The following is a 27,006-nucleotide window of genomic DNA, read 5'->3' on the forward strand; positions in this document are numbered from 1 at the left end:
AATCAAATAAACACAAATCAAAAGCCTTTGGTAACGCGTCACAGGATGATTCAACCCACCCTAGCTCTTCCTCCGCTTGACCCGGAGCATTTCGTGCAGCGGCGGCGCTATGTGTCCGAAGAACCATCTGTTGATCGGCCGTTTGACTACAGGCTCGATCTCATAGTTTAGTGCGATATGCGCCAGCGCGATCTTGAGTTGGTTCGCGGCGAAGAACCTCCCAGGACTAATTATGGCCTAGTCAGTGACGTCCCTCCCGTCGGCAAAAGGGGTCCTCCTTAAAAGAGAATTGCCAAGAAGAAGAAGAAGAAGAAAACTCACCAAGCATGACTCCCATAACTAAAGCCCATGAAGCTTTCGCTCGTCGTGACAAACGCCAGCGGCTTCCCGCCCTTGCCGGCTCCTACGAACCGGAAGGCGTCGAAACTCATCGCGTCCCCGTAGATCTCCGAGTCATGGTGCACGCTGTAGCCCGAGACGCCGACCTTGGTGCCGGCCGGGACGTGCGACCCGTCGGGCAGGACGACCCCCTCGGGCGCGATGACCATCTTCATGACGCCGCGCTCGATGAAGCCGTTCAGACGCAGGCTCTCGCGCAGGCACGAGTCGACGTGCGTCATGCGCGCGAGGGCGGACTTGGACCAGCTCGCGCCGCCCTCAGTCTCGCGGAGGACCTCGTCGCGCAGCGCGGCGAGGACGGAGGAGCAATGCGGGGAGGCGGCGATGTCGAAGAGGCAGTTGGTCAGCGTGATGACCGAGGACTGGATGGCCGCGAAGCAGAGGACAGAGAAGCGGCAGGCGATGACGCGGGGGTCCAGCTCGGCCGGGTTGGGCACGGGCTTGGAGAGCGCGTGCGAGATGGCCCACTGGATGTAGTCGTTCGGGGCGGGTTTGTCGTCGAAGAGCGGTAGCTTTTCCGCCGAGGCTTGTGCTCGTGCGAGCCGCTCTTTGATGGTGGGCATGATGTAGCGTGAACACTTCTGGTACTGGAAGTAGTCGTAGCAAGTAACGAGAGGGGCAAAGACACTGCGCATAGAGTCAGTCATGTTGTTTGGTCGCAGAGGGCGCTTGGCAATCATCTACACTTACGGCTTCATGAATTTTGGTAGGGTGCTCAGTGCCGCTGCGGATAAAGCAACGTTTCTGTTGAATATCCGGCAAGTCTTCAAGAAGTCTGGATCGTTGCATAGTGGCTGGCCTATGAAGACACGAGTAGATAGGCGGGCAATCAAATCCAGCATGGTGTCATATACTTTGACCTCCTGCCAGTTCCCACTTTCTGCTCCCCAGTAGTCTTCTAAACAGGAGTTGACCTCGTCGACTATATCGTCTGTAAATGAGCCAATCTGTTTCGTGAGCTCATGCTTGATGATCTCAGGATGCACGGGATCTTTGACGAGGTTGGCGTGCAGGAAGGTGTGATCTGCTTCCAGGAACTGCCGGTTGACATGTTCCTGACTCAAGACCGAATCAGACTGCTCAATCAACCACCGGATTTGAGAACGTGGTAATATGACCTGTGGCCCATTGATAAAGTAGGGCAGTACGTATGGTTTATCAATCTTCGAGTACTGATACCGAATATTAGGAAATGGCCCCTCAAAGTGGATCATGCACCTACCTTCTCATATCCCTCGTCGAGCAGATCTTGCAGTTTGAAGAAGCTGGTGAGGTGTGCCTGGGCACGTGCTATTGCTCCGTTGTGTGATCCAACGCCTACCCATGGCAGGCTTTGGGGAAGCCTATAGCTCGAAAACAGACGACGGACTAAGTTGACTAGGACAATGATCTGCAAAAGTGCTAGCAGGACTAACACAGAAGTAATCAAAGCCGCTGGCGTGAGAACATTGAGGAAGCCCATGATCGTACTGAGTCGAGTCTACACTGTAGTAGTTTGGTGATATATCGTGCAACCTCGTTCCCTGGGCACTCAGTATATATAGGTGTGTGTGCGATAGTCGGTCTTACAAACTTATTGTGAGAACTTCATGAGCGACAGTGGATATACACATCAGAACGGATGTTCACCGGATCCGGCCAAAGTCCCCTACCTCAGGCAAGCGAAGTGAGACAGCAGTTGAGGCTGAAGTATTGAGGAGATAGGCCCGGACACGAGACTAGAGATTCTGCTCTGTTCAGCAAGTATGATTCGATTTAGTCTAATACAGCAACACAAGCGACTCCAGTAGTTACTAGAGAACGGTGAGTCTACGTTCGCATTGTGTGAAAAAGAAAACGCGCACAGAACGCCTCCCTCCATCAACTGAAATATAGCATATGGAGAATATGACTGGTAAAAAGATGACAAGGAACGGATCATGGTGATTACCTGATAGCCCAGACGCCACAAGAGCAGACTCAAAGGGGCCCCACAGTTCGTCTACCCATAGCGTACTTTGACCAAGCCAAAACGCACATGTGTGGGAAGAGCCGTACCCTTGCAGCATGTCTATTGACTCCACAGGATTTCAGCCGTGCTACGCGGAGATAAGAGATCACATGAACTCTTCATCACGAGAACGACTGTTTGTTGATTCAGAAAGACATTCGTGATGACGAAGGACTTGAAGCCGGGAGGACTTCGAAATTATGCTTTTTTCATGTCGTTTGGCTAGTGAGACAAAGCCGTAGCGGGAACCAAATCTTTAGTACAGAGCCGTTGACACAGTATAACCTATTCCCGGCTCTAAAGTAAACGTTTGCAATTAGACTAGGTCAGGTTCTGTGGGAGGAATGCTGCCGGCAATTGCATAACGCATCACGCCCTCCAGTCTTCCTGTAGTAAGAAGAAGAATGCTCCAATTGCCTCGGACCATGCGCCAAAAAGTACTCTCCCTGTGGAATGGCTTCTCCATTCATTTCTTTCCGTACAGTTTGGGCGACAAATAGATCTATTCAGCGCTATCGTACGAAGGAGAAGAAGGGATTCTTCCCCTCGTACGTGGTCTATAGATAGGGTTTTGGGGTTCACCCGCACGGCTGCTGGCTGCCGACAGCCACGTCGTGGCTGTGGTGGCTTACTGCCAGCACGCCGGTGACTACCTATACTACGTAGTCAACCGTCGTACGAGACCGCGAATAGTATATTCCAACACTAGCTATCTTTTCTTTCGCGGTTCGTACGTTCGTAAACAACTGACAATAATTCCTTCGGTAGTGTGTTTCCCGTAGGGTCGTCCTCTTATCTGTCCTCCGGGCTGTCCTTATCTATCCTCTGGGCCGTCCTCTTGTCTATCTTCCTAGCCGGGTAATGGTGTACGAGTCGGTGCCGGAGTTGCGGCATTCGTACGGGGACCGGGAGTTATAGTACTCGCACAGGGACCGAGAGTTGTAGTACTCGTACGGGGTGATGGTTAAGGTGTTCTGACAGCCTCCTTGTTGTCTAATGGGTAGACGAGCTTTTCGTTTTGGGTGAGACCGCTCGGGAAGTGATACCCTTTTCGTTCGAGTGTCTTAAGCATCGCACGTTTGAATGGTCGTGATGTATACTCGAACTGGTACGTAGTCCATCCCTCGAAGTCTTCCTGGTATGCTCGTACGAGTGATCGGAGCGTTGAGATGCCTTGATATTCGGTAACGAGCTGACCGACATACGTATTCATATGTACTCGGTCGAGGGGTTGTTCGATATCGACCGTACGATCCCAGAATTCGAATGCTGTGCCGGCTCGCCAAGCGTGGACGGAGATATCGCTCCCCTCCGCCATCTCCTCGTGCGAGAGGATATTTTGTTGTCGTGGTACGGTACCAGAGTTGTCGTGAGTAATGGTACGCATGCATAACTCTTTGTTCGTACGGACGGGAGAGGACATCTTGCAGACATAAGCACCTCCGTACGAAGAAGAATCTGTATACGTCTTCTACTCTTGTCGTAGTCCAAGGTTATCGCCCGTGTCGCGCGCACCGGTAGCTACGCGTTCTGCGGGAGATAATGAACCTATTGTCGATGCGTAATGGCACGCACGTGTAGCTCTTTGTTCGTGCGGAAGGGAGAGGACTTCTTGCAGACATTAACACCTTCGCACTACGAAGAATCTCTACACGTCTTCTACTCGTTCGTTATTCGTGCGGAAGGGAGAGGACATCTTCCAGACATTAACACCTTCAGCACGAAGAAGTCGGGGGTAGGATTAAGCACGACGTTTCGCTACGTACTACCGTACGTACTCAGATAACGCCGTCTCTTCATTCTTGCCAATCTGCGTTCACAGCCAAGTGAACACTGATCAGTGTGGAATGGCTTCTCCATTCATTTCTTTCCGTACAGTTTGGGCGACAAATAGATCTATTCAGCGCTATCGTACGAAGGAGAAGAAGGGATTCTTCCCCTCGTACGTGGTCTATAGATAGGGGTTTGGGGTTCACCCGCACGGCTGCTGGCTGCCGACAGCCACATCGTGGCTGTGGTGGCTTACTGCCAGCACGCCGGTGACTACCTATACTACGTAGTCAACCGTCGTACGAGACCGCGAATAGTATATTCCAACACTAGCTATCTTTTCTTTCGCGGTTCGTACGTTCGTAAACAACTGAAAAACAATTCCTTCGGTAGTGTGTTTCCCGTGGGGTCGTCTTCTTATCTGTCCTCCGGGCTGTCCTTATCTGTCCTCTGGGCCGTCCTCTTGTCTATCTTCCTAGCCGGGTAATGGTGTACGAGTCGGTGCCGGAGTTGCGGCATTCGTACGGGGACCGGGAGTTGTAGTACTCGTACAGGGACCGAGAGTTGTAGTACTCGTATAGGGACCGAGAGTTGTAGTACTCGTACGGGGTGATGGTTAAGGTGCTCTGACAGCCTCCTTGTTGTCTAATGGGTAGACGAGCTTTTCGTTTTGGGTGAGACCGCTCGGGAAGTGATACCCTTTTCGTTCGAGTGTCTTAAGCATCGCACGTTTGAATGGTCGTGATGTATACTCGAACTGGTACGTAGTCCATCCCTCGAAGTCTTCCTGGTATGCTCGTACGAGTGCTCGGAGCGTTAAGATGCCTTGATATTCGGTAACGAGCTGACCGACATACGTATTCATATGTACTCGGTCGAGGGGTTGTTCGATATCGACCGTACGATCCCAGAATTCGAATGCTGTGCCGGCTCGCCAAGCGTGGACGGAGATATCGCTCCCCTCCGCCATCTCCTCGTGCGAGAGGATATTTTGTTGTCGTGGTACGGTACCAGAGTTGTCGTGAGTAATGGTACGCATGCATAACTCTTTGTTCGTACGGACGGGAGAGGACATCTTGCAGACATAAGCACCTCCGTACGAAGAAGAATCTGTATACGTCTTCTACTCTTGTCGTAGTCCAAGGTTATCGCCCGTGTCGCGCGCACCGGTAGCTACGCGTTCTGCGGGAGATAATGAACCTATTGTCGATGCGTAATGGCACGCACGTGTAGCTCTTTGTTCGTGCGGAAGGGAGAGGACTTCTTGCAGACATTAACACCTTCGCACTACGAAGAATCTCTACACGTCTTCTACTCGTTCGTTATTCGTGCGGAAGGGAGAGGACATCTTCCAGACATTAACACCTTCAGCACGAAGAAGTCGGGGGTAGGATTAAGCACGACGTTTCGCTACGTACTACCGTACGTACTCAGATAACGCCGTCTCTTCATTCTTGCCAATCTGCGTTCACAGCCAAGTGAACACTGATCAGTGTGGAATGGCTTCTCCATTCATTTCTTTCCGTACAGTTTGGGCGACAAATAGATCTATTCAGCGCTATCGTACGAAGGAGAAGAAGGGATTCTTCCCCTCGTACGTGGTCTATAGATAGGGGTTTGGGGTTCACCCGCACGGCTGCTGGCTGCCGACAGCCACATCGTGGCTGTGGTGGCTTACTGCCAGCACGCCGGTGACTACCTATACTACGTAGTCAACCGTCGTACGAGACCGCGAATAGTATATTCCAACACTCCCAAAATCTTGAAAGTTACATCGTCCTTTCCTCTGCCAGGTATTGGTAATTGGAATCGTCACTCACTAACCAATCGGCTTCAGGCCTTGCGAAATCCAATGGGAGATCGCCGACCAGGTGTTGCAGATCCCTGCATGTCAGTAACGCATGCACCCATTGAGCCATTGTCTCGGGACATGGCCTTTTGTTCGCTGGAGCCACAAAACCAGACGCCTGGTGGCTGGGTCCCAAAGATCAAGATCTCAATCTGGAATATCGTGAAATGATTACGCCTGCGCATGCAGGTTCTGCTTTGAACAATGACGACTTCCAAAGATGCTGAACAACATACTAATAATAGAGATGGCTGCATATGTAGGGGAGACGTCACTGAACTATTGGTGGGGTCCTGGGTATATACCCACTGGATTATTGACGGGCCATCTTCACGAACTGCTCAGCCGCCCTGTGGCTTTCCCGGCGGGTTTTGCCAGATCTGAGACATAGATTTCCATGCAGGCGGAGAATAGACCATTTACTCTGCACGAATCGATCTCGCCTTGGGCTGCTGCGACTTTTTGAACTATTGTGGTACCCAAAAAGCATGCACGGCTTGGGGGTTCACGCGTATTGGTAAGACGTCGTTCTTCTTGAGTTGTCAGCTTCGCCTGGTTGCCTCCGGCTATCTCGATGTTATTGAAAAGGTAAATTGTCTCGCTCATGTGCAGCCAGCGCGATCGCTTATGCGTGGCAAAGGCACAGCTTCACCCCTGGTGACCACCATGGGTTAATTAATGAGAATCAATACAACTGTTCGGCGACCTCGCTTCACAAACATGCTTACCGGTCTCAGGAAGGGAGTTTGCTTCGTATAGTCAAAGTAAGCAGGACTCTCATAGGACTATGAGGAAAGTTACAACACCCCTGGCAGAGACTCCAATCATGTGAAATCCATCAAACATGACATTCTTCGGGGCATCCTTCCGTTGGTCACTTGTTTTGGCGCTACTGATGAACAACCGAGATCACGATCATCGCCGAAGAGTTTGGCTGTCTCTAGCGCTCAGCTGGCTCGAGACTAACCTAGTAACTCGGCAATTCGCTAGAACCGCTAATATAACGGCCGGTATAAACTTCCTGGCTCAGCTTGTCATCAACGACCTCAGGATTTAAGGCCCTCCTCATCGCCAGTTACAATATTGCACTTGTGCGTCGCTTAGAATCCCTAGTTCCCTGAGAGCCTGATATTCGACAAGATTCTTCAACTAGCAAGCATGGCGCTCTTCTCCCACCTTACATACTTACTCGCCCTCTCCCTCGCGGCTGCTTTGGTCGGCGCAAAACCAGCACCAGCACCCGAGCCGGCACTTATATCAGACCTTGTCGCGGGCGTCCAAACGCTGGTGGGGAACATCGGGAATGCGCCGCCCCCGAAGCTCTTCTGGACGCCAACTCCGTCTCCGCAGTGTGCCGCTATCAACCAGGGACAGCTGCAATGCTGCCGCGGCGCGCTTGCGGGAGATCAGCCCCTGGTCGTGTTCCTTGCCGGAATCTATGGTTATAAGCTGAACCCGAACGATGTCAATGGCATAATCTGTGAGTATGATCTTATGGCAGCCGGAGGCGGGGGATTATATGGCCCCTACTCCCTTGGCTTACGGGCGCATGAGGGTTATTTTATGTAAATCACATTGCTGACAAACTTTCGTGTGTTATAGGCGATGATCAATTAGCTCAATGTCCCGGCGTCAAGCTTTGCTGTCAAATTACAGCCTTGGTACGTTACCATAATCTTGGCCCATGGCTTGAAATCGGCTTGACTAACCAGCGTTGTTCAGAATCCGTTGTTATCGCTGTACTGTCAGGACTACTGATCATCGGAAATACGTTAATGATAATTTAATAGAAGTCACCGGTGGCTTCTCAATTTTTTCTTTATGACGAACACAAGGCCGGCGGTTTGAAAGTATGATTGGCTAGTGAGGATGGCCGCGAAACGTCAATGCGGATTATATTGACGACGAACCGAAACGATTCAGCTCGTACATGGCTCGGGAGTCGATTAAATATTTATTCTTATATCATTCCTTATAACCCTAACATCAAGACCCTCGCCCTCCTTCGTGCCCATTTTAGGCTCTGACACAGGCTTCATGGTCGTCCACATCAGCCAACGTCGTCTCAAACAGCTTCATCTGTGGGAAGACATGTAATACCAAGGCTGCCGTGGCAAGGTAGAGAACGCATGACACGAGCCTGGAACCTAATCACTAGATTCAATACTAATAATCAACCCTAGTGAGCCACAGCGGACGTGCGATAGGGGCTTAATGTATGCCAACACCAACCCGGCTTGCCCTCCAGAAGGAGAGCATGTACATTTCCAAATCTCTCTCCCGCCGGGGTTCGTCATCCAAACCATTGTTCGGCCAAGAGATTATGTGAGCCCTGGGGGGAGATATCTTCTTTGTGATTGGTTGTCCCGGTTGACACACCATGTCCACCGAGTCGATGGAGGACGCCTTTGTCCGACTCCGGGAGTGCCTATGATATTGGCACGCACACGACTGTCACAACTCCAGGCGCCGCGAGATCTTTGCGGCCGAGTTACCCGAAACCACGATACGTACGATCTCACGCAGAGCACCGGCTCACAGGTTACGGTACCTACCCCAGACTCGAGATGTCGTTTGACTCCACTCTACGAATTGAAGTTGGGAACTCCCCCCCCCCCCCCCACGGCAAATTAGCCATCGTTACCCATATTACCCATGCCTACTTAGCGGGTAGAAAAGGATAACATACGGGATTGTAAACTGATACGTGCACGGTAACACGACTCTTACATTTGTAACTGTTCCGACAGTTACATGTTGATGATATGGATCCAAAGAATCAATGGGTAGCCTATGGGTACCAATGGGTAATTCATTTTGGTCATGGGTTCTTAGTATAGGCCCCTGGGTAGGATTTCATAGCCTATCTACGAACAAGGTGATCGAGTATGCCGACCACTCTCGGTCACGGAGGTTCCCCACCCGCCACGGTTTGGCGATGAGTAGAATAATAACCCCAGGCTTAAAGGTCTCGTTACAAGCTATCCCCGGCCAATCCCAGGCGAGGCCTCGTCCCTCGACACATGCGCTCGTGTGGCGAGTGACGGGTGACTAGGCATTGCCGTTGAGGTCGGGCTCGTGAAAATAAGACCCATGGTCCTTAGACTATATGATGCGACCTTTTGCAGAGTTTGTCTGAAGACCAGTCGGACCTACCCTATGTTCCAAATTTATCTATGGCCCAAGGAAGTTTTCTCAGACTCTTGAATTGTCTTGCGAGATTAGTCATCAATTTCACTGCAATTTGAGAGAAGTAAAAATAGTTCTTCACTGCAGTTTTGGTCTTACTCATGGGGACAAGGCGTGGGCGACGGGGTGAGCTCACTAATATCGACAAACTCTATATTGCCAGTAGAGAGTTGTGGTACTATCGTATTTGATAATTATAATAATTATAATAATGGTACAAGAATGAGGTTGACCCAGACAGATAGACAATCTTGGTGGTATTCCAACAGCAGCGAGATCGTGATAGCACAGGCATGTTTCTGTCGCTCGTGATTCACGCCGTATGCAGGCCGGCCGCCTTGTAATTCAGTAGGCTTGCCAGTGGGATGTTCGATCAACGTATTTCAATCATAAATTGAGTGTGGACACGGCCTTCTGTGTAGCCCTTCCGTCTATCTATATGCTTGCCCAAGTGTGTGTGGTACATTACATTTGTACATAGTGATACAGTGGCGCCGAAACCATCTGCTGGCTCGTCTAGTGTCAACAACAGCAACAACGGCAGCGTGTTGTCTTGTCGATGAGCCACCCCCATATGCCGTGGCAGTCGCCTCTGCTCGGCTACGAATCTACACAAAGAACTCCGTAATGCACAATTGCCTCCTCGCTCTATTGCTCTCGCGTGTCGTGGTGATACAACGTACAGGCGATGCGACTTTATACACGGCTCACCTCCAGGGAGCCATAGCCAGATTCTTGCCATGAGTGGTTGTCCAGTCGTCTATTTGTTTCTCTTCAAGGTCTTGACAGCCATTTCGATGAGGCCGTCCTTAGCCTCGCTGTCCGGGAATGTGTCCAAAGCGGCAATGGCATTGTTGGCGTACTCCTCAGCTAGGGCGCGGGTCTGCTCGACTCCGTTACTGCCCAAGACAATATCTCGTGCCTAGTCATAGTCATGTCAACGGAAGGAACTAAAGAGGATTCAGGGATCTTACCCTGGCAGCATCTCCCTCCTGCTCGAACTTTCTACCCACCAAAGCGCCAAGCTCGGGATGTGTCTTCCAGGCGAATAGCAGAGGTGCGGTCGCGAGACCCAATTCCAAGTCGGCGCCAGCCGGTTTGCCCAATTCCTTTTCGCTCCTCGTGTAATCCAACATGTCGTCTACCAGCTGGAAAGCCAGTCCCAGATTCTTTCCGTACGCATAAGCTGCTTCTACTGTAACCGCATCCGCGCGGCCCAAAAGTGCCGCAGCTCGGCACGATTTGGAGATCAGACTCGCCGTCTTGAGATAGGTCTTTTGTAGGTAATACGTCATAGTCTCCTCGGACCACTTGGGGTTGCGCTCGTCGCGAGCAGTGTTCTTCAGCTGCATGAACTCGCCCTCGACCAAGTTGGCAATGACGGTAGCGAGCAGCTCGACAACCTCAGCATTCCGCAAGCGCGCCAGAGCGACAGAAGCCCTGCCGAGGAGGAAGTCGCCAGCCAGAACGGCCATCTTGTTTCCGAACTCAAGGTTGGCAGAAGGGGAGCCACGCCTTGACACCGAGTGGTCAATGACATCGTCGTGTAGTAAAGATGCCGTGTGGATGAGCTCGGTGATTTCTGCGAGACGCCTTTGCGAAGGGAGGATATCGCTTTCGGTGGACTGAGGCTCAGAGGAATAGCTCGCCAGGGGAGAAGAGGGGTTGGCATCGCGCAGGATGTCGGCGGGAGATATGGCGGCATTTATCCTCTCGGTCGTTTCGCTCGGGGGGTGCTGTGGCGCCTTCGGGCACAACGCGGATGCCCTAGACATGAGAAGCACAATCATGGGCCGGACATGCTTGCCCTCTGCCTGGGTATAATATTTTGCCGCGCGGTCGAGAGACGGGTGTCCTGACCCGAGGAGCTGTCTTATGTTTCCCGTGAGGAATTTCATCTCCTTGGCTACCGTGCGCAGGGGATCGACATGCAAATCGCTCTTGGATGCCACCCGGGAGACGGCATTCTGGACGATGTTTCCGGCTACCTGGACGGCAGCTCCCCACGCGGAAGAACGTCTCGGGCTGTTGTGATAGGCGGCGCTTTGATTCCGTATCCTGACATCTAGCGCGGTGGCCCTGAGGCAATCTGAATATGGCGAGAAAGGTGAGGGCCTCACGGCGGCAGCCCGGGTCTTGAGGAGCAGTGAAGCTCCCGGTCGTAGCTGCATCGTGGCAGAGACAAGGTGTATTACGGCCCAATTAAGCGGGGGAAGGTCCTAATGAGAACGAGGAGTTGATCAATACCAAAACCATGAATTCCAGTCCGATATCCGCGAAGTCCTGGGTCGCGTCGCAATTAATGGCGCTGACTGAATGTGTCGAAAAAAATCAGGACCGAACTGATGATTCGTTCATGAGTCCGGCGAAAGACCCCTGCTATTTGTGGCGCAACCTCGGTAGCGGACCCAAGACACGCCGATCTGTGGCGCAGCATATGCAAAGCTTACCTTACCAGCACTTGCCAGCCAAGCCAGCCAGCCCAGCATACAGCCTTGACAGCCTGCGGGCGCGTCCCACGGGTTGTTTTAGGCTAGTCTCGCCCCAAGAACCAGGGAGCTCATTCACGGGGGATAGCTCTGCTATCGTCACTGTGGCTGAACACTCCAGCACTCTGCAGGGCGTATCGAGTCGTATTGTGCCGTATTACCTAGTCCTGGTCAGATGGTTGCGGTTGACCCGGTATCTTCACGGGCTCTGTGCCACCACTTCCCACAACACTACCCCCCGGCAGAAACAGACGGGCTCTCCTGAAATCATGGTGCTTCTCACAGTGACGACTTCCATCGTGAAGGCTCTGGCGGAATTGGAACCGCTGCGCATTGACTTTCCCGGATCTGGTGATGAGAACATAGCTGCCGACGCGCCCAGGCTGACGGAACCGACCGTTGGAAACCCGATCACTCACGGGCAGATTATCGACATCTGGAAACAGCTCAAAGCCAGAGAGAACCCGAAATGGTCTTTGGAAGAGCTGCTAAAGGGGGCGGCAATCTACGTTCCGCCTCCACCACCCAGGGCAGAACCGGTACGTACAGCACAAGCAAGCTATAGCCATTAGTTGTCGAGATCCATGATTATACTAAGCGGGAGTCACTTTGCAGTCGGACGAATACAAAGCGCTTATGGCACGATTGCGGAGAGATGAAGAAGAGCGATCATACGAGCGCATGCTAAAAGCTCCCCCGACCCGCGAGACTTTTGCTCAACGATTCCCGCAGGCGTCCATGAGCATGGCGGACTCATTTGCCGAAGCCAACAAGCCATTCCAGAAATCGGACATGGGCGAAGAACAAATATCGCACGGAGAGGTACAAAAGCAGGTCACACTGATCATCAACTTCCTGGTCAGCATCGCAGGGTGCGCCGCTGCCTTCTGGATCGTGGCTCAGTGGTGGAGCACGACGGCAAGGTTGTTTCTCACGTTATTCGGTACCATCGTCGTCGCAGTATGCGAGGTCGCCGTCTATCAAGCATACAGCTGGCGCATGGAAGAAGGCGACAGGAAACAACGAAACATGAAAGAAGTCAAGGAGGTCGTGAAGACTTGGGTCGTCGGCCAGGATGAGAACACCAAGGAGGGTTATGAGCCTGTGCTCATACAGCCAAAGGACGACGACACGGGTACGGATACCGGCTTGCGCAAGCGTGTGCCTGTGCAAACCTAAATCGCATCCCCGCACCCGAGCGATATCGAATATCAATTGAATTGTTGTACTCGTATTTTTCCTACTCGTTACATTGCTTCGTCACTGACTACATGGATGCTTGATGCGTCGCCAAGCTTGGACGGTTGGTTTTTGGTTGATAGGCAGTCCCTGGACCAGCCCACTTACCGCATCGGGCTTTTCATGTGGCAGCCCCACCATCTCACAAGCGGCTAATTAAGCTAAGAAGGTAGAGTTAACTTGAAAGCTTGACGCGTCTGTTCGCATCCAAGAAAGCGCGTCAGACGCCCCTCCCCCCCCCAGTGCCGAGGAGTGTTATGAATACAATACATGTATTTATATAGACGATCCACGACGTCAGCAAAAGAGCAACAAATAGTCTTGGCCCTATCGTACGAATTACAGTTACGAAAACCATCGAATTAAAACGTCAACGCCCCCGCGCAAAAAAGCCCTGTGCCCACCACCACGCTCGCGTCGACTGCACATGGAATCATAATCGTGGTATCGCGTCGACTGCGTCATGGAGCGCGTATCGTTGGGTCTTCGTGGCGTCAATAAGTAAGCCAAGTCATGATTGCGCATCCAGGCACCTTGTTAACATATCCCAGGCCTTCTATTCGAACGTACGGCAAACGTGCCACACCAGCGGGCAGTGTTGAGCCACCAACAAAAAGACGACGTGCGGAATCGAGTCATGTGAACATCCACAGCATTGCTGGACGCTTTGCGCCAAAGACCGGCACTGCTGCTCAAACGGCCGACAGCCTAGACAGTCAACTCCCCTCCGCGCTTCCTCCACAGCAACCCAAGAAGGGCACCATTCTCGGCTACTTCAAGGTCCGGTCGCCATCATCCGAAACCCTTTCGCCATGCGCCCAGTCCTCGGAGCCAGTATTGCCTTCGCCGACACCTCCCTCTTCACCGCCAGCACTCGAACGTGCTCGGAAGCAACGTCGAAGGCTCACTACGAAGCCTGCGCTTTGCACAGACCAGAGCACAAAAGACGGCAGAGGCGAGGACGAATCGGATCACAATGATGCGGGCCACACGCCGAAAGAGGACGAGGACGAGGACGAGGACGAGGCACAAAATCACACTGTCTTGACGGACACCACTACGAGTTCGCTCAATCGGAAGCCAAGCAGGGAGCCAGATAGATCAGATGCCGGCAAAAGAGGTGCCAGCAAGAAGCAAAAGCCGCAACGAGCCAGTGTGCAGACCACCCTGAGTTTGTCTCTGACGGAGAAGCAATTTGTTGAATGTACGGAATGTAATATGCTGTACAATCCATACCACGAGAAAGATGTAAAGATGCACAAGAAGCGGCATGCTGCCTTACTAAAGTCGAAGTAGACAGTTGTGCCTTCATAACGACCCTACGGCGCGTGGGAGGTTTACGAGGTTGCCGTTTTTACTACCGAGACGGAGAGTTGTATTTCTGCATTGTTGGCACGTTGGCTAGCTTTTCTACGATTGCGAACATTATGATACCCCCAAATAGACTATGGTTACTCGCAGTCCCGTTTCGCGTTTTGTTCTCGCACTTGTCGTATGAACATCTGTCCAGTACTTTCTACTTGTTATTTCCTTGTCTTGTCCTTGACCAGGGCTATCAGTTGCTTGGGTGTCAAGACTAAGAAACATGATTGCTAATCCCGGCGCTCATCTCAGGACGTCCGCCCAATGCCTCTGAAGCGAAACAAACAATCCAGGCCAACATTTACATCCGGCAAAGCAGCAAGTCGTTGATCTCGAGCCCTCTTCCCCCTCCCCATCTCGGTCATTCTACAACTTTCATCAAACTCCGAAAGCCCCATCCGGTCACAAGTACTCATTCACCATGGGTCCCATCGCCGACATTCTCCGATTCTGCGAAGGCGGCCCGGATCAGCGCCTCACGCCCGATAGCATCATCTTCGCCGTGCTCCTCGTTCTCGCCTATGCACACATGGCCGTGCATCCCAACCACCGTCTATCGTCACCGCCACAAACGAGTCACGGCGTGATAGGTCGTTCCCAGGTTGGTCATGGAGGAGAAGAAGAAAAAGAAGATCTCCACCAGCATGAAGACCCCCCACTCCTCACTCCCTCCCCCCAGGAGAGAACAACGAGTGCGGCGGGGACGGCGACGACGACAACAACAACAAAGCAGGAAGCCTCCACGACCCCGCTAGGCCCACCGCCTTCGTACCTGCGCAGGAACCCGTACCACTGGCGGACACATACGCCATCTCCCCTATCCAACAACAAAAACAGCAACACCAGCCCGGACAAGCAACCCGGAGAGGAGAAATCTCAGGGTTCGAAAACGGCAGCCCCGGCGGTCGCCGTTGTTCCTAAGCCCACGAGCGCCACCACGCCGCTTAGACCGTGGATCAAACGACTGGGGTAGACCAACAACGACGACGATTTTGCCCCCGGGGACATCGGGAGGAGGAACAAACCCCTTTCCGCGGTACCGCGAGGCCCAGGTATTGAGCAGCCGGGGCCACTTCACGCCGCTGTATCGGGCGGCCGCCGACAGATACCGGCGGGAAGACGGGGACGTGAGGGGAGGGCCCGCGGGAGGGAAGACCAGTCGAGGGGGTGGATAAAGTCGCGGTCGACTGGAGGTTTGAGCGTCTTCCTCGCAAACACTCTCTGAGCAAGAGTGGGACGGGCTTCTTCGTACGTATCACTGCCGAGGCGGGCGGGTTGTAGAGCTTTTATCTACCCTCGACACCTCGGATGGACGCTCCGGGAAGCAGGAGGGTGGCGAGTCTACGACAAAGTGTAGTGAGCTCGCTTGGCGCTACCCCAGCAGGGCGTTCTCAGGGGGATGAACTTTCTAGTGAGACCAAGTTTGGGAAATGGGAATCGTCAGAAGCTGTGATGAAGATCGGTACTGTCAGTTTAGGCCAGGAAGGTCACCATCTCTCATAGCATCGTATCGGCCAACCAAAAAGTCCTCGTCGAGTTTGATCAAAGCAATAGTATGCTCAGTTTCATTAAATCCTAAATGCAGTGACATGCCAAGCTATGGTGCACTTCCCCAACCGATATATGTTACCTCAACCGCAGGCCCCGGCGCCCCATTATATGTTCTTCAAACAGCATTGGGTCTAATGGATAAGAGCCCCTCCATGTATTCATTGCGCATCCAAATATATACCACCTGGACGAAATTCATCCTAATATGCACCTGCCTCTGGACTGCCCCACACGTCCATGCCAATGCCGCTATGATGCAATGCTATGTAAAAACAAGAAATACACAAAATCTGGGTATATAAAGAAGAAATTTTATAGGGGCTTCGCAGAGTGCGAAAACGACCGAAATCGTGTGAATGGATAAAGCGAGAACGAATCTGTTTGTTGGCCCCGAGTCTTCAAGCGACTGGGAAGTCGAGACCCATACGCTGAGCGACGGCTTGCCAGTCCCAGACGAGAGCCCAGTCGCCTCGCTCCATCAGCTTCCACATCTCCTCAAGCAGCTCGCTGAGGCGGTCGCAGTTGCGCAGTCCCGTGTACCCGCGGACGCCTTTGAGGGTGTTGCGAATCCGGCTCTGCTGAGATGGTGCAAAACTGGCACAGCCAATGATAAGGCATGGGATGAGCAACAAGGTCTGACAAGGATCACTAGGTTTGATCGAGTCGAGGATCGCCAAGGACTCGTCCACGGCGACGGTGATGCGAGCGTCGTGGTGAGGGGGGTAGCGTATAGGAGCGGGCGACTCGGCACGAGATTTGGACGCATGACTCGCTCTTAGCCGGTCGGTCGAGAGTGGGTCATGCACAGAACGAACGGGCGATGTCGGCGAAAGAGGCGGTGAGGTAGGGCGATTATACTGGTCTGTCGGCATGGCCGGCGGCGTGGAGGTTGATGGCGGGTAGATTGTCCTGAACAGGTATACCCACATCATTTGCTTGTAGAGCAGGCCGACACGCTCGCGACTGTCGCCCGGCGGCCAGTGAGGTGTCCACTCACGAATGGCTGCATCAATCTCGGCGGCGCGGAAGAGTGACGCATAGTCTAGAACAGGATCAACTCCGTTCTGCATATTAGTCCTGAGTGTGTTGCGGATGGTTGTGATTTGGCTGAGGTATTTGAATAGACCATCCGCGACACCGATAAGCCGTACAGGCTGAATCGGTAGCCAAGGCACCCAGTCTTCAGAAGCCAGCCTGGGTGCACGCCCATCTGGGTAGCGCATGAGCTCATCTGCGTACACATGGAACTGGAAGAACTCAGTGATGAAGACTAGGAATGCAGAATCATTCGGTGGTGACGCCTGAATGAGCCCTTTGTATGCTTGAAGGTGCAGACGATGCTCGCCATTGCCCTTCCCTTCAACCATTGAATTCATGAGCATGCATAGCATTTGGCCGTAGCGCACAGAGAGGTTTACTGTTTGCTTGGTAAGATCCGTGTTCTTTTCCTGGTTGATGTCCTCATGGAACTTTGCCATGGCGGATTGGTGGTGGAAATCGGACCGCGCCGAAAGTGACTCGGCCGTAATTTTGGGGTCGGACTCCAGAATCTTGGCGCCATATGGTGTATCATAGTCGATGTGTTTGCTTGCCAGACACAATATAGAGTGCATCAAACCTCGGTGTTCAACAGCCATCTGGAGAAGCATGTCCTTGAAGGCATTTTTGTATTGGCCTTCAACAGTGAGAACGCCACTCAAGTGGTTGATATAGTGGTTAAGAAATACCATATCTTCAGGACATTCTACTCCCTGAAAGATGGGCTGCATCGTTATTACTGGGAGGCTGGCCTCGCTCGAGCGGCGGGCTGGAACAGGTGTCAGTAACATATCAAACCATTTATTATATTTGCTTACCTTCACTGGCTCTCTCTTTGCCGCTTTTCCAGATGGTTTTCTCGTTGTAACCTTCGCACACCACAGCATTCTTTTCGCAATTCATGCCTGACATGGAGATTTAGTGATGGAGCTGGATCATGGAGTTCGTCATAACTTACATCTCGGCTTTGCTTCGTCGCACTTCTTCTTTCTTTTGCGGCAGGTGATACAGCCTGTTTTTGATCTGCCCTTTGCTACTTTATTTGTTGCTACTTGAGGTGTCAGTGGGTGTTTCCTGGGTCGGCCTCTCGGTCGTTTTGTCTTGATGCCTTGACCAGCGTTTCCAGATGTTGGTTTTGGTGTGGTCCTCGGCGCCTCCCTCACATCATCCATATGAAAATCATCTTCTTCCAAGGGCTCCAACTTAGGAACGACAACATCGTCAGCACAGCGGTCCCAGTGCATGCTATGGTCATGATCATGGTCGTGATCATGGTCGTGATCATGGTCATATTCCAGGTCGTCATCCTCACTGTAACTGGTCCACGACTCATGACTTGAGGAAGTTGCTGAGTGCAACATCTGCGGCACCGCTGCACTAGCTGCAGGGATCTCCATTTCGGTACTGATAGGCGACAACTGACCATTCTCCCCTGGGCGCGTCATTGTCATCATGTTTGTCGGATTCGTCCACATACGCGAGTGTGGAAGGAAGGCCGTGGTATCGTCGGAGGATGAGCTGTGACCATCTGACCAAGATAGCTCTCCGTGTTCAGATATTATAGGCATTATGCTGACGTCCATATCTTATGTTTCTCGGATAGAAGCTCGTCAGTGAGGACGGAGCACGTTCGGATTGCGACAGCCAGCTACGCTGATTGCGAAGCGGCACACGGTAGTGTGATTCTCAAGGTTTCAAAGGTCCTATATCCCCGCCAAAGGTCATGCGCCCAACCGCACGCAGGTCATGCAGGGATGTTGGAGCTGAGCTGTTGTTGGATCGGCTTGCGAAAAATGTGAGCTGCCCAGCCTATATTGACAGCAAAGGATAATAGTCGGCGAAGGGTTCTTAGGAACAACAGATGGATAGGTTGCGCGGTCCTAACAAACAACCAAGACGAAACTGCAAGATCTTCAGGGTAGCAGCGGTGTCAAGGAGGGCTTATTATCTAGACCGTCCGGATAGAAACAATACCGCGGGGCTATTAGGTAGCGGAGACGAAGATACGGACGGGAGATGCACATCACCTCCTTGTCTAGTAGGGGTCTGTAAGGACAGGGCTCCAAGCAAGAACGGCGGCGTAAGATCATGAAAAGACACTCCACTCATTTGTGCGGACCCTGTCTCCTCCTGAGCTGGCCTCATGGCCCCATGCCAGCAGCTCCTGCAGCTTGGGCTCTGAGAGACTACGATCGACCTTGATCGCACTACGACATGCCGTGTCCCAAACAGATAGATTCATGCCTAATCTCAGAGGTCGGTAGTGGCCGACTGAGCGGCTCCACCAGTTGCAGAAATTCTGTGTATGTATGTCTGGTTCCAGGTAGAATGGACACCAACTCTGGGAGGAATTGGCAGAATGGGATACATCGTCGAGAGGCTGGTTAGCGGACATTTGTTGGTAGGGTCAATGGTGACAATGATGGACAGGCGTGAATTTTGGGCCTTGGGTCTTGGCACCTCTCAAACCCATGTCTTCCCTCGACGGCGCCTCCACCACCGTCTGGCTGTAGCGCGCCCACTGAGCGGACTATGCCAGAAACGAGGGTGTACTTCGAAATACTTCCTTGGTGTGGGCAACGCCAATGCCGGGGTGTCGGTCTTTGGTATGCAGCTACGGCGCTCAGCATGTCCACTGGAACTGTTCCCATGACGAATCTCAGTGTGCCCTGGTAAGTTGGCAATCATCATATCTGGGAACCCCGTCATTTCGATGGAAGATAATCACTGCACGAAAGGTTTGGAAAAAGAACGGACAGGAGCAGATTGTATGCCGACCGGGTACGGAGGGGGACCAAATCTGGACACCTGCTACAGCGAACGCTGCAGCAAAGCAGCCTAGAGTCTCTGATAAGATAAGAAGAGCCTAGAGCACGAACATTTTTAACCTTGGACGAGGAATAACTTCGCGACGCTCTAGAAAAGGCAGGTAGAAACACGTAGAGTCGACGCAATGTGTAACGTGTTGAGGGTTTTGGCTTTTCCTCCAATACGGAGCTGATGAAGCTTGTGCCCTCATGGTTAACGTGGTATTTTCATTTTTCTGCGAAATGACGAGACGTAAGCCGCACCCCAGAGCCACGGATAGGGCTTTGGCAGGCCTTTAGGGAACATGAGAAGAACCATCGATTCTATGTCTGCAAGGATTGGCAAGTTGCGGTATGTTACATTAGCATTATGTCAAGAAAGGTAGATATCCTGCTCAGATTGTTCACTATCATGGCTATTGATGTACAATGTTCGGAATAGAGTTGATGCTCCGGGGTTGAGCCATGTCCTACACACTGTCATGATTATGAAATGCTTGGGCCGATCAATCTCTGATGCAGGAGCGTGGTAGGGTGCTTCACGGCTCAACTTTGTGACCCTTCTACGGAGAACGCTCACGTTAGTGTTTTGTTCGGATTTCGTCGGATCTCGACACACACTATGTTTGTGACTTCACAGCTTCAACATGGTAAATCTGCAGGTGAATGCACATCTCTGGCTTGGCTGCTCTCCGAATGGTTGGATGGTTGAAGGCGCTTCGAGAGGTGATGATGCGCATTACCGTTTTGGGCATTTACTTACCCTCCATTCTACTAGCCCGACCTAGTGGGGAGCACCGCTAGCTGTTGTGCAACCACATCTATCCTGGCGCAACATAACGGAAGAAATCCATTTCAAAACCTTGTACTGTGCGACCGTATGGTCCTTCATGTTGACATATTAGCTTTTCATGGAATATAACAATGCCAATTACTGCATCGTTCAATTACTGAACTACCAATCTGCTTATTTGCTAAAGTAGCATGCTTTGCTTAATTACGACCAGATGATGTTAGACTAGATCAGATAACAATGAAACCAACTGCATAGAGCCTAACAATCACGCATTGATCAGTGGAATTGTCTTCGAAAGGTACCGCGAGAACTATGCCATTTTGTTTCCCTAATACTAGATAGTCAAAGTTTGAAAGGTTTACAAGTATACAAATGAGTTGGTCTATGAAAGAGCCATCAACTTGTATATCGCCGCAATCCGTTGTGACTACTAATGCTAATTAACCTAGTCTAGTCCCGAATCTAGGCCCTATGATACGCAAGTGAGCCGCCCGGCAGATGCTTGTTGCGCATTCGCTCCTAGGTAGTCATATGAGCTATTCTGATAGTTTTTGCTGCTGTCGTAACGCGAGCCGGGTGAAAAAGAATTGGGCACGCAATATAGACACGCAGCAAGCACAGATCATAGCTAATCGGCTCACGACCCACGAACAGGCGGGGAACGGCACAGCACAGCGGCACACCTTAACGGGTGACAGCCGAACAATTACCAACCGTCCCGTCCCCGCTTGCACCGAAGCAACGGATGAGGTTGCTGGCGACAGCATTTGGCCAGTGCTTCGGTACTTGTAGATCTTGGAACGATGAATTTAGCCTATCTGAAATTTGAACGTTACTTTACAAGACGGCAGTCGTCAACTCAATATTCAAAGTGAAACATTGATGTCCGTGCAAATTCAGACGGATCTTTTTTGTGACGCGGTTTGCACCCTCTTCGATGCCTTGTTCTAACATGAGATCGCCATTGATTTGTGAATTCTCTTTACTGCAGGGCCCTGCTCAGGCCACTGCTCTGAACATCTCTACAGCGGACCGATCATTACACCGTCGGTCGTTGACCGTCTCCGTTGTTTGAAGCCCATTCCTATTTCGAGCAAGCTGATGTCTGCCAAGATACGCCCTCGCACTTTCCAGGGGCTCTGATCACTCGATCTTCAAGATCGAGGCTCCAGAATCGAGTCCCTAGATCATGCAAGACCATGATCAGCTTTCCCTTTCCGAAGACTTCATTGATAAGACCTGGTCCGTGGATCAATCTTTCCCTTGCTGTTTCCTCAGTCTACCGGCTACTCCCGTGTACTTTCTTGCCCAAGCGTTGTGCCCACAAAAGTGCGGCAGGGTTCCAGCAACTTGTGGAGTATGCATGTCGGATAGGCATCAAAAACCGGCAAGGACTACAACATGGAGCTGTAAGTCAGTCGGACAGTCGCAAGCTTGCAGGGACTTTAATGTAACCCCCACGTTTGGAGAGCTTCATGGCATTTGTTCGTCGCTGAATCTGTTTCTGTTTCTGTTTCTGGAATTGGCTTTGCCGGAACGTCAAAGCAAAGAACCACTCATAAGACTACACGACAGTCTCGTGATATTATACGAGTAAGGAATATACGTCTTGTATTCAGCTTTACTAACTTTGACAAGACACAAATAACCCGATATATAGTGACTTGCAACAAATCTAGGGCTTAGCTTTCATTCGTCCGTGAGTACCAAAATGCGTCCCATTTACGCTAGTCGGACAAATATGGCCCGCAACACATCTACGATGAATTCTACGACTGGTGCGATTCACAGGGCCGTTTCCTGAAATGTCCGTTTCATACCTTTTGACTAATTTTTCAAAGTAACATGCTGCTTGATGAGAACTCTTAGGCGTTCACTCTTTTCAATCCCTGAAGTTTCAGAATATGTGCACTACAAAAAGTTGTTGCAATGCCCGTCAGTGCTTCACAAAATGCATCAATCATGCACATTGCACACCCTATGTTACCGCCGTGTGCCCACAAGTTGCCGGAATTGTGCACAAGCGCAGATGCTTGCCTGCCATGTTCTCCTTGAATACATAGTTTCAATGGGTCATCATCAGACCAATCAACATCAAGCTTGTCAAAACTTCGAGGTCTGACCGCGCCTCGTGGCACTTCTTCAGTGACATGCGTGCGTATGCCATCATCCCGGACCCCTGGCTTGGGTGGGTAACATTGATGCCGTATTTTCCAAGAAGGTAATCATATCGGTGTTCTGGAGTGGAAATGGACTGGATATATCTGGAGAGACGCATCTTGGGGAGAAAAAAGTGGCTGACTCGGCAAGGAAATACCTTACCCTAGTATTCACTCCGGGTCTTTCAGCACACCGGCAGATGGCGAACGCCACCGCAAAAAGGAAAAAAAACGCTTTGAGCTTGTACAAAAATTTTTTTTTTCTCATTTCTTTAGAAGGTGCCACTGGGTCCCGAAGGCAATTGATGGCGCATACAATTGCACATTGTGAAGTTCATAGTCGCATGTTGTGGGGCCTATTGGGACTTCTATACAAACGCACTCACAAGTGTTTAATATGCAAATTCAGCTTGAAGTATCTTCACTTTCGCTTTTTATGTTGTGTTTTCTGCGGCTTAAATTTAAGAATGAAGAATTAAGCTTGACATGATGCTTCTCTTGAGCTGGGCAAGGATCAACAACTGCATATACCGGGATCTTCGTTGTCATTTCTTCATTCGTCCTCCCAGATCGTTACCACTTACTATGTACGGAGGTCGCTACCAGAAGTCTTCGGCCGCCTTACATACTCTTGGCAAAATTGATTTACAGTTTCAGCTGCCGAAAGAGACAGGACAGATGATGCGCAGCTGCCGTCACTCCTCACCTTCTAAATTAGACCCTTTGAAATAGCCTAAGACTCAGGCGTTTAGCGCTCAGGCTCCCTGTGAGATCGCTACATCACAGGTGGTGTCAGAGGCTAACAGGTGCCTCATACAAAATGGAGAGGCCGAAGACTTTTGGTAGCGACCTCCGTACCATAGTATATGTGAGCTTCTAGGTTAGCCAGATGTCCATGTGGTTAAAGACGGCTCCCGCATCGTTGGCCAGAACCCTGCCAAAAATAACGACGTTTAAAGGCCCCAGTCATTGAACCCTTGTAGAGAGAAATTACATTTCAACACGCCTGAAGTAATCAGGTGAGGAGGCGTGGGATAGTGCTCACCTTAGGACAATACTGTGGTCTGTATGGAGAGTTATTTGCTAATCCTCTGCAGCATTTTCAGCTCAATTCGCTAACTGTCAGATTTGGTGACGTTGATTCGTGCGCCGCTTGGCCTAGAATCTGTGCCCATGCAGGAGCATCACAGCATGATCGTCAAGATGAACTTCCAGAGCACCTAGAATGATTTTGAAGATTGTATGTATCTTCGGCGTAGGCTCCAGAGGTACTTACAAGTATCGAACTTGATTTGGAAGGGGTCATAAGTTGGAACAGAGCAGCGGCTAGTAATCAAAAGATTGGTCCACAAGTGAAGCTACTATCTAACAGCAGCGCGAATATGAATTGTACCTAGTCTGGTCCATCGCCAATGGCATATGCTGTTGCTCCTCTGTGCTTCATAAAAGTCTGTCTGAATGAATGCCGAAGTCCATATTCCCGCTTTCCAAGGTCGACCTTCATTACAAGCCCTGATGTGCTTCGAGATTGGCAATTGGTTGTATTGATGCTACAAATTGTCGAAACTCTTCTATATGGCAACTACTGTGGTATATCAAAAACTCAAAAACTCAAACCCAAACCTCACCGCTGGTATCAATTGCAGTTAAGGTTCCCTTCCATTCAGTGGAGTTCTCGTCGATTTAGCCGTAGCAAGGGACCTAGCGCGCCCACTAACAACAAATAATGCTCTAACTTCCAAGGTCCCAGGCTTTTGTCCACCACTAATTCCTGCACAATGCAGGAATGTCCTCCAGCCGAGTAATGAGACTGGCTCGACTGGATGGGTGTCCACCGAGGCTCGCATCTGAAGACCTGAAAAGGCATGATAGACAAGTCGAAACCACGTAAGGCGATGAATCTTTGGCGCCGAAATATCACGGGCCTCACCTAGTGTCTTGGTTGATGTTACCAAGTCTTAATGAAGAGTCGTTCATTCCTAGGGCTGCCAAGACTGAAAATCATCAGAAGGCGGCCGTGTTGTCTGTGCGTTTCACTGAAGCCTTAAAGCTCCCCGTCATAGCATTTGCAAGACCGCAACTATATCGCAAGGGCTCATCGACCTTGAAACCTACTCCATAGTCCTTGGCATTGTTTGTTTTCAATATGCATCTTCTACCACAGTAGTCACAGGCTCAGCATGGCTCGTGGCGACACGCTTGTTGCTTCCTAAAGAGGCATTCTGAGCAAGATCCAGCCAACGCGGCGTAGTAACGATCGCTACAAGAAGGAACGCGAACCTTCAGCGCGACCCTCATAATACGAACCTGTACCGTTCTACGACCAATTCGAGTCGTGGCGCACTCCCATATTATCAAACCGGTCAGGCTAACACTTAATAGCGTAAAGCTGGTCAGTTGGAGACAACGGCAACCATCGTAATCAGATCGTATTGCAAACTAGGCCAATGAATCTGTGGAGAAGTCGGGAACCAACGGTGGAGGCTTGTACCACCAAGGTCCAACGTCAACCACAATGACTCGCGCTCGCAGTGCAGATCTCCCGTCAATGTCGACATCGCCAGGGCATGAGCTGCTAGGTTAGACCCCGTATTCTTCAAGGCTATTTGCCAGTGGAGACTTCGAACGTTTCGCACATCTTTTGTTGTTCCCATGATGGCGCGGCGGACCGAAGGGTAGATGAGTTCAGGCTCTAGGGTCTCAGGTGCAGGGTTTGTCCTTCACGCCATCTCACCGCTTCGGGTTGCCTGTCAAGTCTTCGGTGACGATTCAGTAGTTGCTGGACTGACGCTTTTACCGATTTCTTGGTGAGCTGATCAGCTTTTGATGCGAAGTTCTAAAGCCAAACGCTGTCCGAGGTGTCCATATCATATGGCTCAGAATTGGGCAGCAAACATTGATGAAAACTAACTCGCCTCTATTTTGGGGATACTCATGAATTGGGTTCGGATACAGTACTTTACTCATCCTCAGCCCTGATACGTTGCCAACTAGACATTACCAATTACCGTGCAGTTGGTGCGATTCAAGATTTCCCCGTCTCAATGTCTATTAACACCCATCTTTGATAATGCCAACAACCAAGGGAGAAGCTAGATACGATTGCCTAACACAATAGGCATTCACATCAAGCTCGATTCTCATGAGCAAAGCCCACAGCCTGTCAAACTTATGTGCTCATGAGTGACTAGAGCTATGACATTATACTACACGCAACTCAACATTCATGTGGCAAGGTCATCCTTTATCATGTTCTATGACTTGATTTGCGGCCTATAACGGCTCACTTGGAAAACCCCACGCATTATGAGACATCTCAGACGCGACACGGGTTTTAATTATTGCATGTAAGCCTGTGAAAGTTTTATGCACAAGAGGCTCAGGATGGACACGAGCGCATCCTTCTTCGTGGAGTATCAACAAGAAACAAGTCGGCTGGGCTTCGAGACTGTCATTAGATTAAGTGTATAATTATAGCATGTCATGGGAACATCGTCTGACAGCGTTACTGGCTCAAGTCACGTTCGCCGACACTGGTAATTCGGCCAGTAAATCACATCCAAATCCGCTCGAAGACCTCTGGGTTAATTTCATCCTTCCTGATTCCTGCTTCCCGGCTATAAGTGCTTCAGATTTAGGCATTTTCAATATTCGTGGACTGTAGACCTCCCTCGGATTCTGGAATCGTCGACCCCCTATGAGCCGACGCTTGGACACTTGCACTCAACCGCGACCGACGTTGAAATCGACGTGACCTCCGGATCGGCACGAAAGATGCGACGAGCTTCGGCCGGCGGCTGGCTTCTACAGCCCATGTCAGATGTCATCAATTATTGGACATTTCGCCATAATCTGTACTACGTATGTAGGTGACCCTGGTCATATGCGGGGTCGGAATCAATATTCGAATCTGGCTGCATGCATATTCAACCTTGCAAGCTGGAACCCGTGGTGGAGTCTCCGAAATATTTTCCAGCATGGCAGATGACCAATTAAAAGGGAATATATAGGTTACTTGATTACCAGGCGAGGTTTACAGGTACGGACGTCGTCGTGGGGCGGTCATTTTTGCACTTTCAGTATGGAGTATGCTGGGGGTAGAGCCTTGTCTCCCCCCAAACGACTGTGGGACTTAGGTTATGAGTCGCAAATAAAACTTAACTCCGCATGTGAAAGCGCAGAGCTTCGTCATCGTCCAGGGTGTTCTTAATTGCTTTTTGATAGTCACCTCGGTTCCCGCCGAGCGTTCTCCACGACATATCCGCAATCAATACAGCGGCTTCGTATATAATCTCGCAAGCCCCTGTCCATCTGCGGAAGCTACCGAGCGTGGTTGTTTAATATGTCAACGCTGTCTTCGTCTCAAGG

The 27,006-nt window shown here is 51.0% G+C and overlaps 10 protein-coding genes across 10 annotated transcripts; 5 read left to right on the plus strand and 5 right to left on the minus strand.

Moving 5' to 3' along the window:
* Positions 1 to 60: 60 nt before the first annotated feature.
* BKA67DRAFT_519967 (cytochrome P450) lies at positions 61 to 1,861 on the minus strand (the record flags this gene model as incomplete). Its single annotated transcript, XM_046098142.1, has 4 exons — positions 61 to 226; positions 322 to 1,026; positions 1,090 to 1,571; positions 1,622 to 1,861. The coding sequence occupies 4 exons, from the start codon at positions 1,859 to 1,861 to the stop codon at positions 61 to 63; spliced, it is 1,593 nt and encodes a 530-aa protein (XP_045957274.1).
* Positions 1,862 to 3,353: 1,492 nt separating this feature from the next.
* BKA67DRAFT_659648 (uncharacterized protein) lies at positions 3,354 to 3,812 on the minus strand (the record flags this gene model as incomplete). The annotated part of the gene is made up of 1 exon (XM_046107483.1): positions 3,354 to 3,812. The coding sequence occupies one exon, from the start codon at positions 3,810 to 3,812 to the stop codon at positions 3,354 to 3,356; it is 459 nt and encodes a 152-aa protein (XP_045957275.1).
* Positions 3,813 to 4,775: 963 nt separating this feature from the next.
* Positions 4,776 to 6,078, minus strand: BKA67DRAFT_536703 (uncharacterized protein; the record flags this gene model as incomplete). The annotated part of the gene is made up of 4 exons (XM_046100204.1): positions 4,776 to 5,282; positions 5,387 to 5,446; positions 5,838 to 5,858; positions 5,980 to 6,078. 4 exons carry the CDS (start codon positions 6,076 to 6,078, stop codon positions 4,776 to 4,778), a joined length of 687 nt encoding a protein of 228 aa, XP_045957276.1.
* Positions 6,079 to 7,166: 1,088 nt separating this feature from the next.
* Positions 7,167 to 7,766, plus strand: BKA67DRAFT_659650 (uncharacterized protein; the record flags this gene model as incomplete). The annotated part of the gene is made up of 3 exons (XM_046107484.1): positions 7,167 to 7,488; positions 7,611 to 7,669; positions 7,731 to 7,766. 3 exons carry the CDS (start codon positions 7,167 to 7,169, stop codon positions 7,764 to 7,766), a joined length of 417 nt encoding a protein of 138 aa, XP_045957277.1.
* Positions 7,767 to 8,598: 832 nt separating this feature from the next.
* BKA67DRAFT_568281 (uncharacterized protein) lies at positions 8,599 to 9,464 on the plus strand. The gene has a single exon (XM_046103020.1). It carries the CDS (start codon positions 8,791 to 8,793, stop codon positions 9,061 to 9,063), a length of 273 nt encoding a protein of 90 aa, XP_045957278.1. The 5' UTR covers positions 8,599 to 8,790; the 3' UTR covers positions 9,064 to 9,464.
* Positions 9,465 to 9,565: 101 nt separating this feature from the next.
* BKA67DRAFT_568282 (decaprenyl-diphosphate synthase subunit 1) lies at positions 9,566 to 11,533 on the minus strand. The gene is made up of 2 exons (XM_046103021.1): positions 10,172 to 11,533; positions 9,566 to 10,119 (listed from the first exon to the last, which is right to left on the minus strand). The coding sequence occupies exons 1-2, from the start codon at positions 11,366 to 11,368 to the stop codon at positions 9,958 to 9,960; spliced, it is 1,359 nt and encodes a 452-aa protein (XP_045957279.1). The 5' UTR covers positions 11,369 to 11,533; the 3' UTR covers positions 9,566 to 9,957.
* A 20-nt stretch (positions 11,534 to 11,553) lies between these two features.
* BKA67DRAFT_678135 (endoplasmic reticulum-based factor for assembly of V-ATPase-domain-containing protein) lies at positions 11,554 to 13,127 on the plus strand (the record flags this gene model as incomplete). The annotated part of the gene is made up of 2 exons (XM_046108846.1): positions 11,554 to 12,225; positions 12,302 to 13,127. 2 exons carry the CDS (start codon positions 11,554 to 11,556, stop codon positions 12,863 to 12,865), a joined length of 1,236 nt encoding a protein of 411 aa, XP_045957280.1. The 3' UTR covers positions 12,866 to 13,127.
* Positions 13,128 to 13,388: 261 nt separating this feature from the next.
* On the plus strand, positions 13,389 to 14,221 carry BKA67DRAFT_659653 (uncharacterized protein; the record flags this gene model as incomplete). The annotated part of the gene is made up of 2 exons (XM_046107485.1): positions 13,389 to 13,426; positions 13,477 to 14,221. The coding sequence occupies 2 exons, from the start codon at positions 13,389 to 13,391 to the stop codon at positions 14,219 to 14,221; spliced, it is 783 nt and encodes a 260-aa protein (XP_045957281.1).
* A 487-nt stretch (positions 14,222 to 14,708) lies between these two features.
* Positions 14,709 to 15,260, plus strand: BKA67DRAFT_659654 (uncharacterized protein; the record flags this gene model as incomplete). Its single annotated transcript, XM_046107486.1, has 1 exon — positions 14,709 to 15,260. The coding sequence occupies one exon, from the start codon at positions 14,709 to 14,711 to the stop codon at positions 15,258 to 15,260; it is 552 nt and encodes a 183-aa protein (XP_045957282.1).
* Positions 15,261 to 16,236: 976 nt separating this feature from the next.
* On the minus strand, positions 16,237 to 18,120 carry BKA67DRAFT_520141 (fungal-specific transcription factor domain-containing protein; the record flags this gene model as incomplete). The annotated part of the gene is made up of 3 exons (XM_046098153.1): positions 16,237 to 17,645; positions 17,701 to 17,781; positions 17,835 to 18,120. 3 exons carry the CDS (start codon positions 18,118 to 18,120, stop codon positions 16,237 to 16,239), a joined length of 1,776 nt encoding a protein of 591 aa, XP_045957283.1.
* Between the last annotated feature and the right edge of the window lie 8,886 nt (positions 18,121 to 27,006).

The sequence above is a fragment of the Truncatella angustata genome (genome assembly GCF_020726525.1).
Source record: "Truncatella angustata strain MPI-SDFR-AT-0073 chromosome Unknown BKA67scaffold_5, whole genome shotgun sequence".
NCBI classification, from domain to species: domain Eukaryota; kingdom Fungi; phylum Ascomycota; class Sordariomycetes; order Amphisphaeriales; family Sporocadaceae; genus Truncatella; species Truncatella angustata.

Excerpts from the sequence above, each read along its gene's own strand:
- BKA67DRAFT_568281 (XM_046103020.1), top strand. The coding sequence starts at position 8,791 with ATGGGTAGCCTATGGGTACCAATGGGTAATTCATTTTGGTCATGGGTT.
- BKA67DRAFT_568282 (XM_046103021.1), bottom strand. The coding sequence starts at position 11,368 with ATGCAGCTACGACCGGGAGCTTCACTGCTCCTCAAGACCCGGGCTGCC. Across the intron at positions 10,120-10,171 it reads AGGAGGGAGATGCTGCCAGG|GCACGAGATATTGTCTTGGG; the intron begins GTAAGATCCCTG and ends GACTATGACTAG.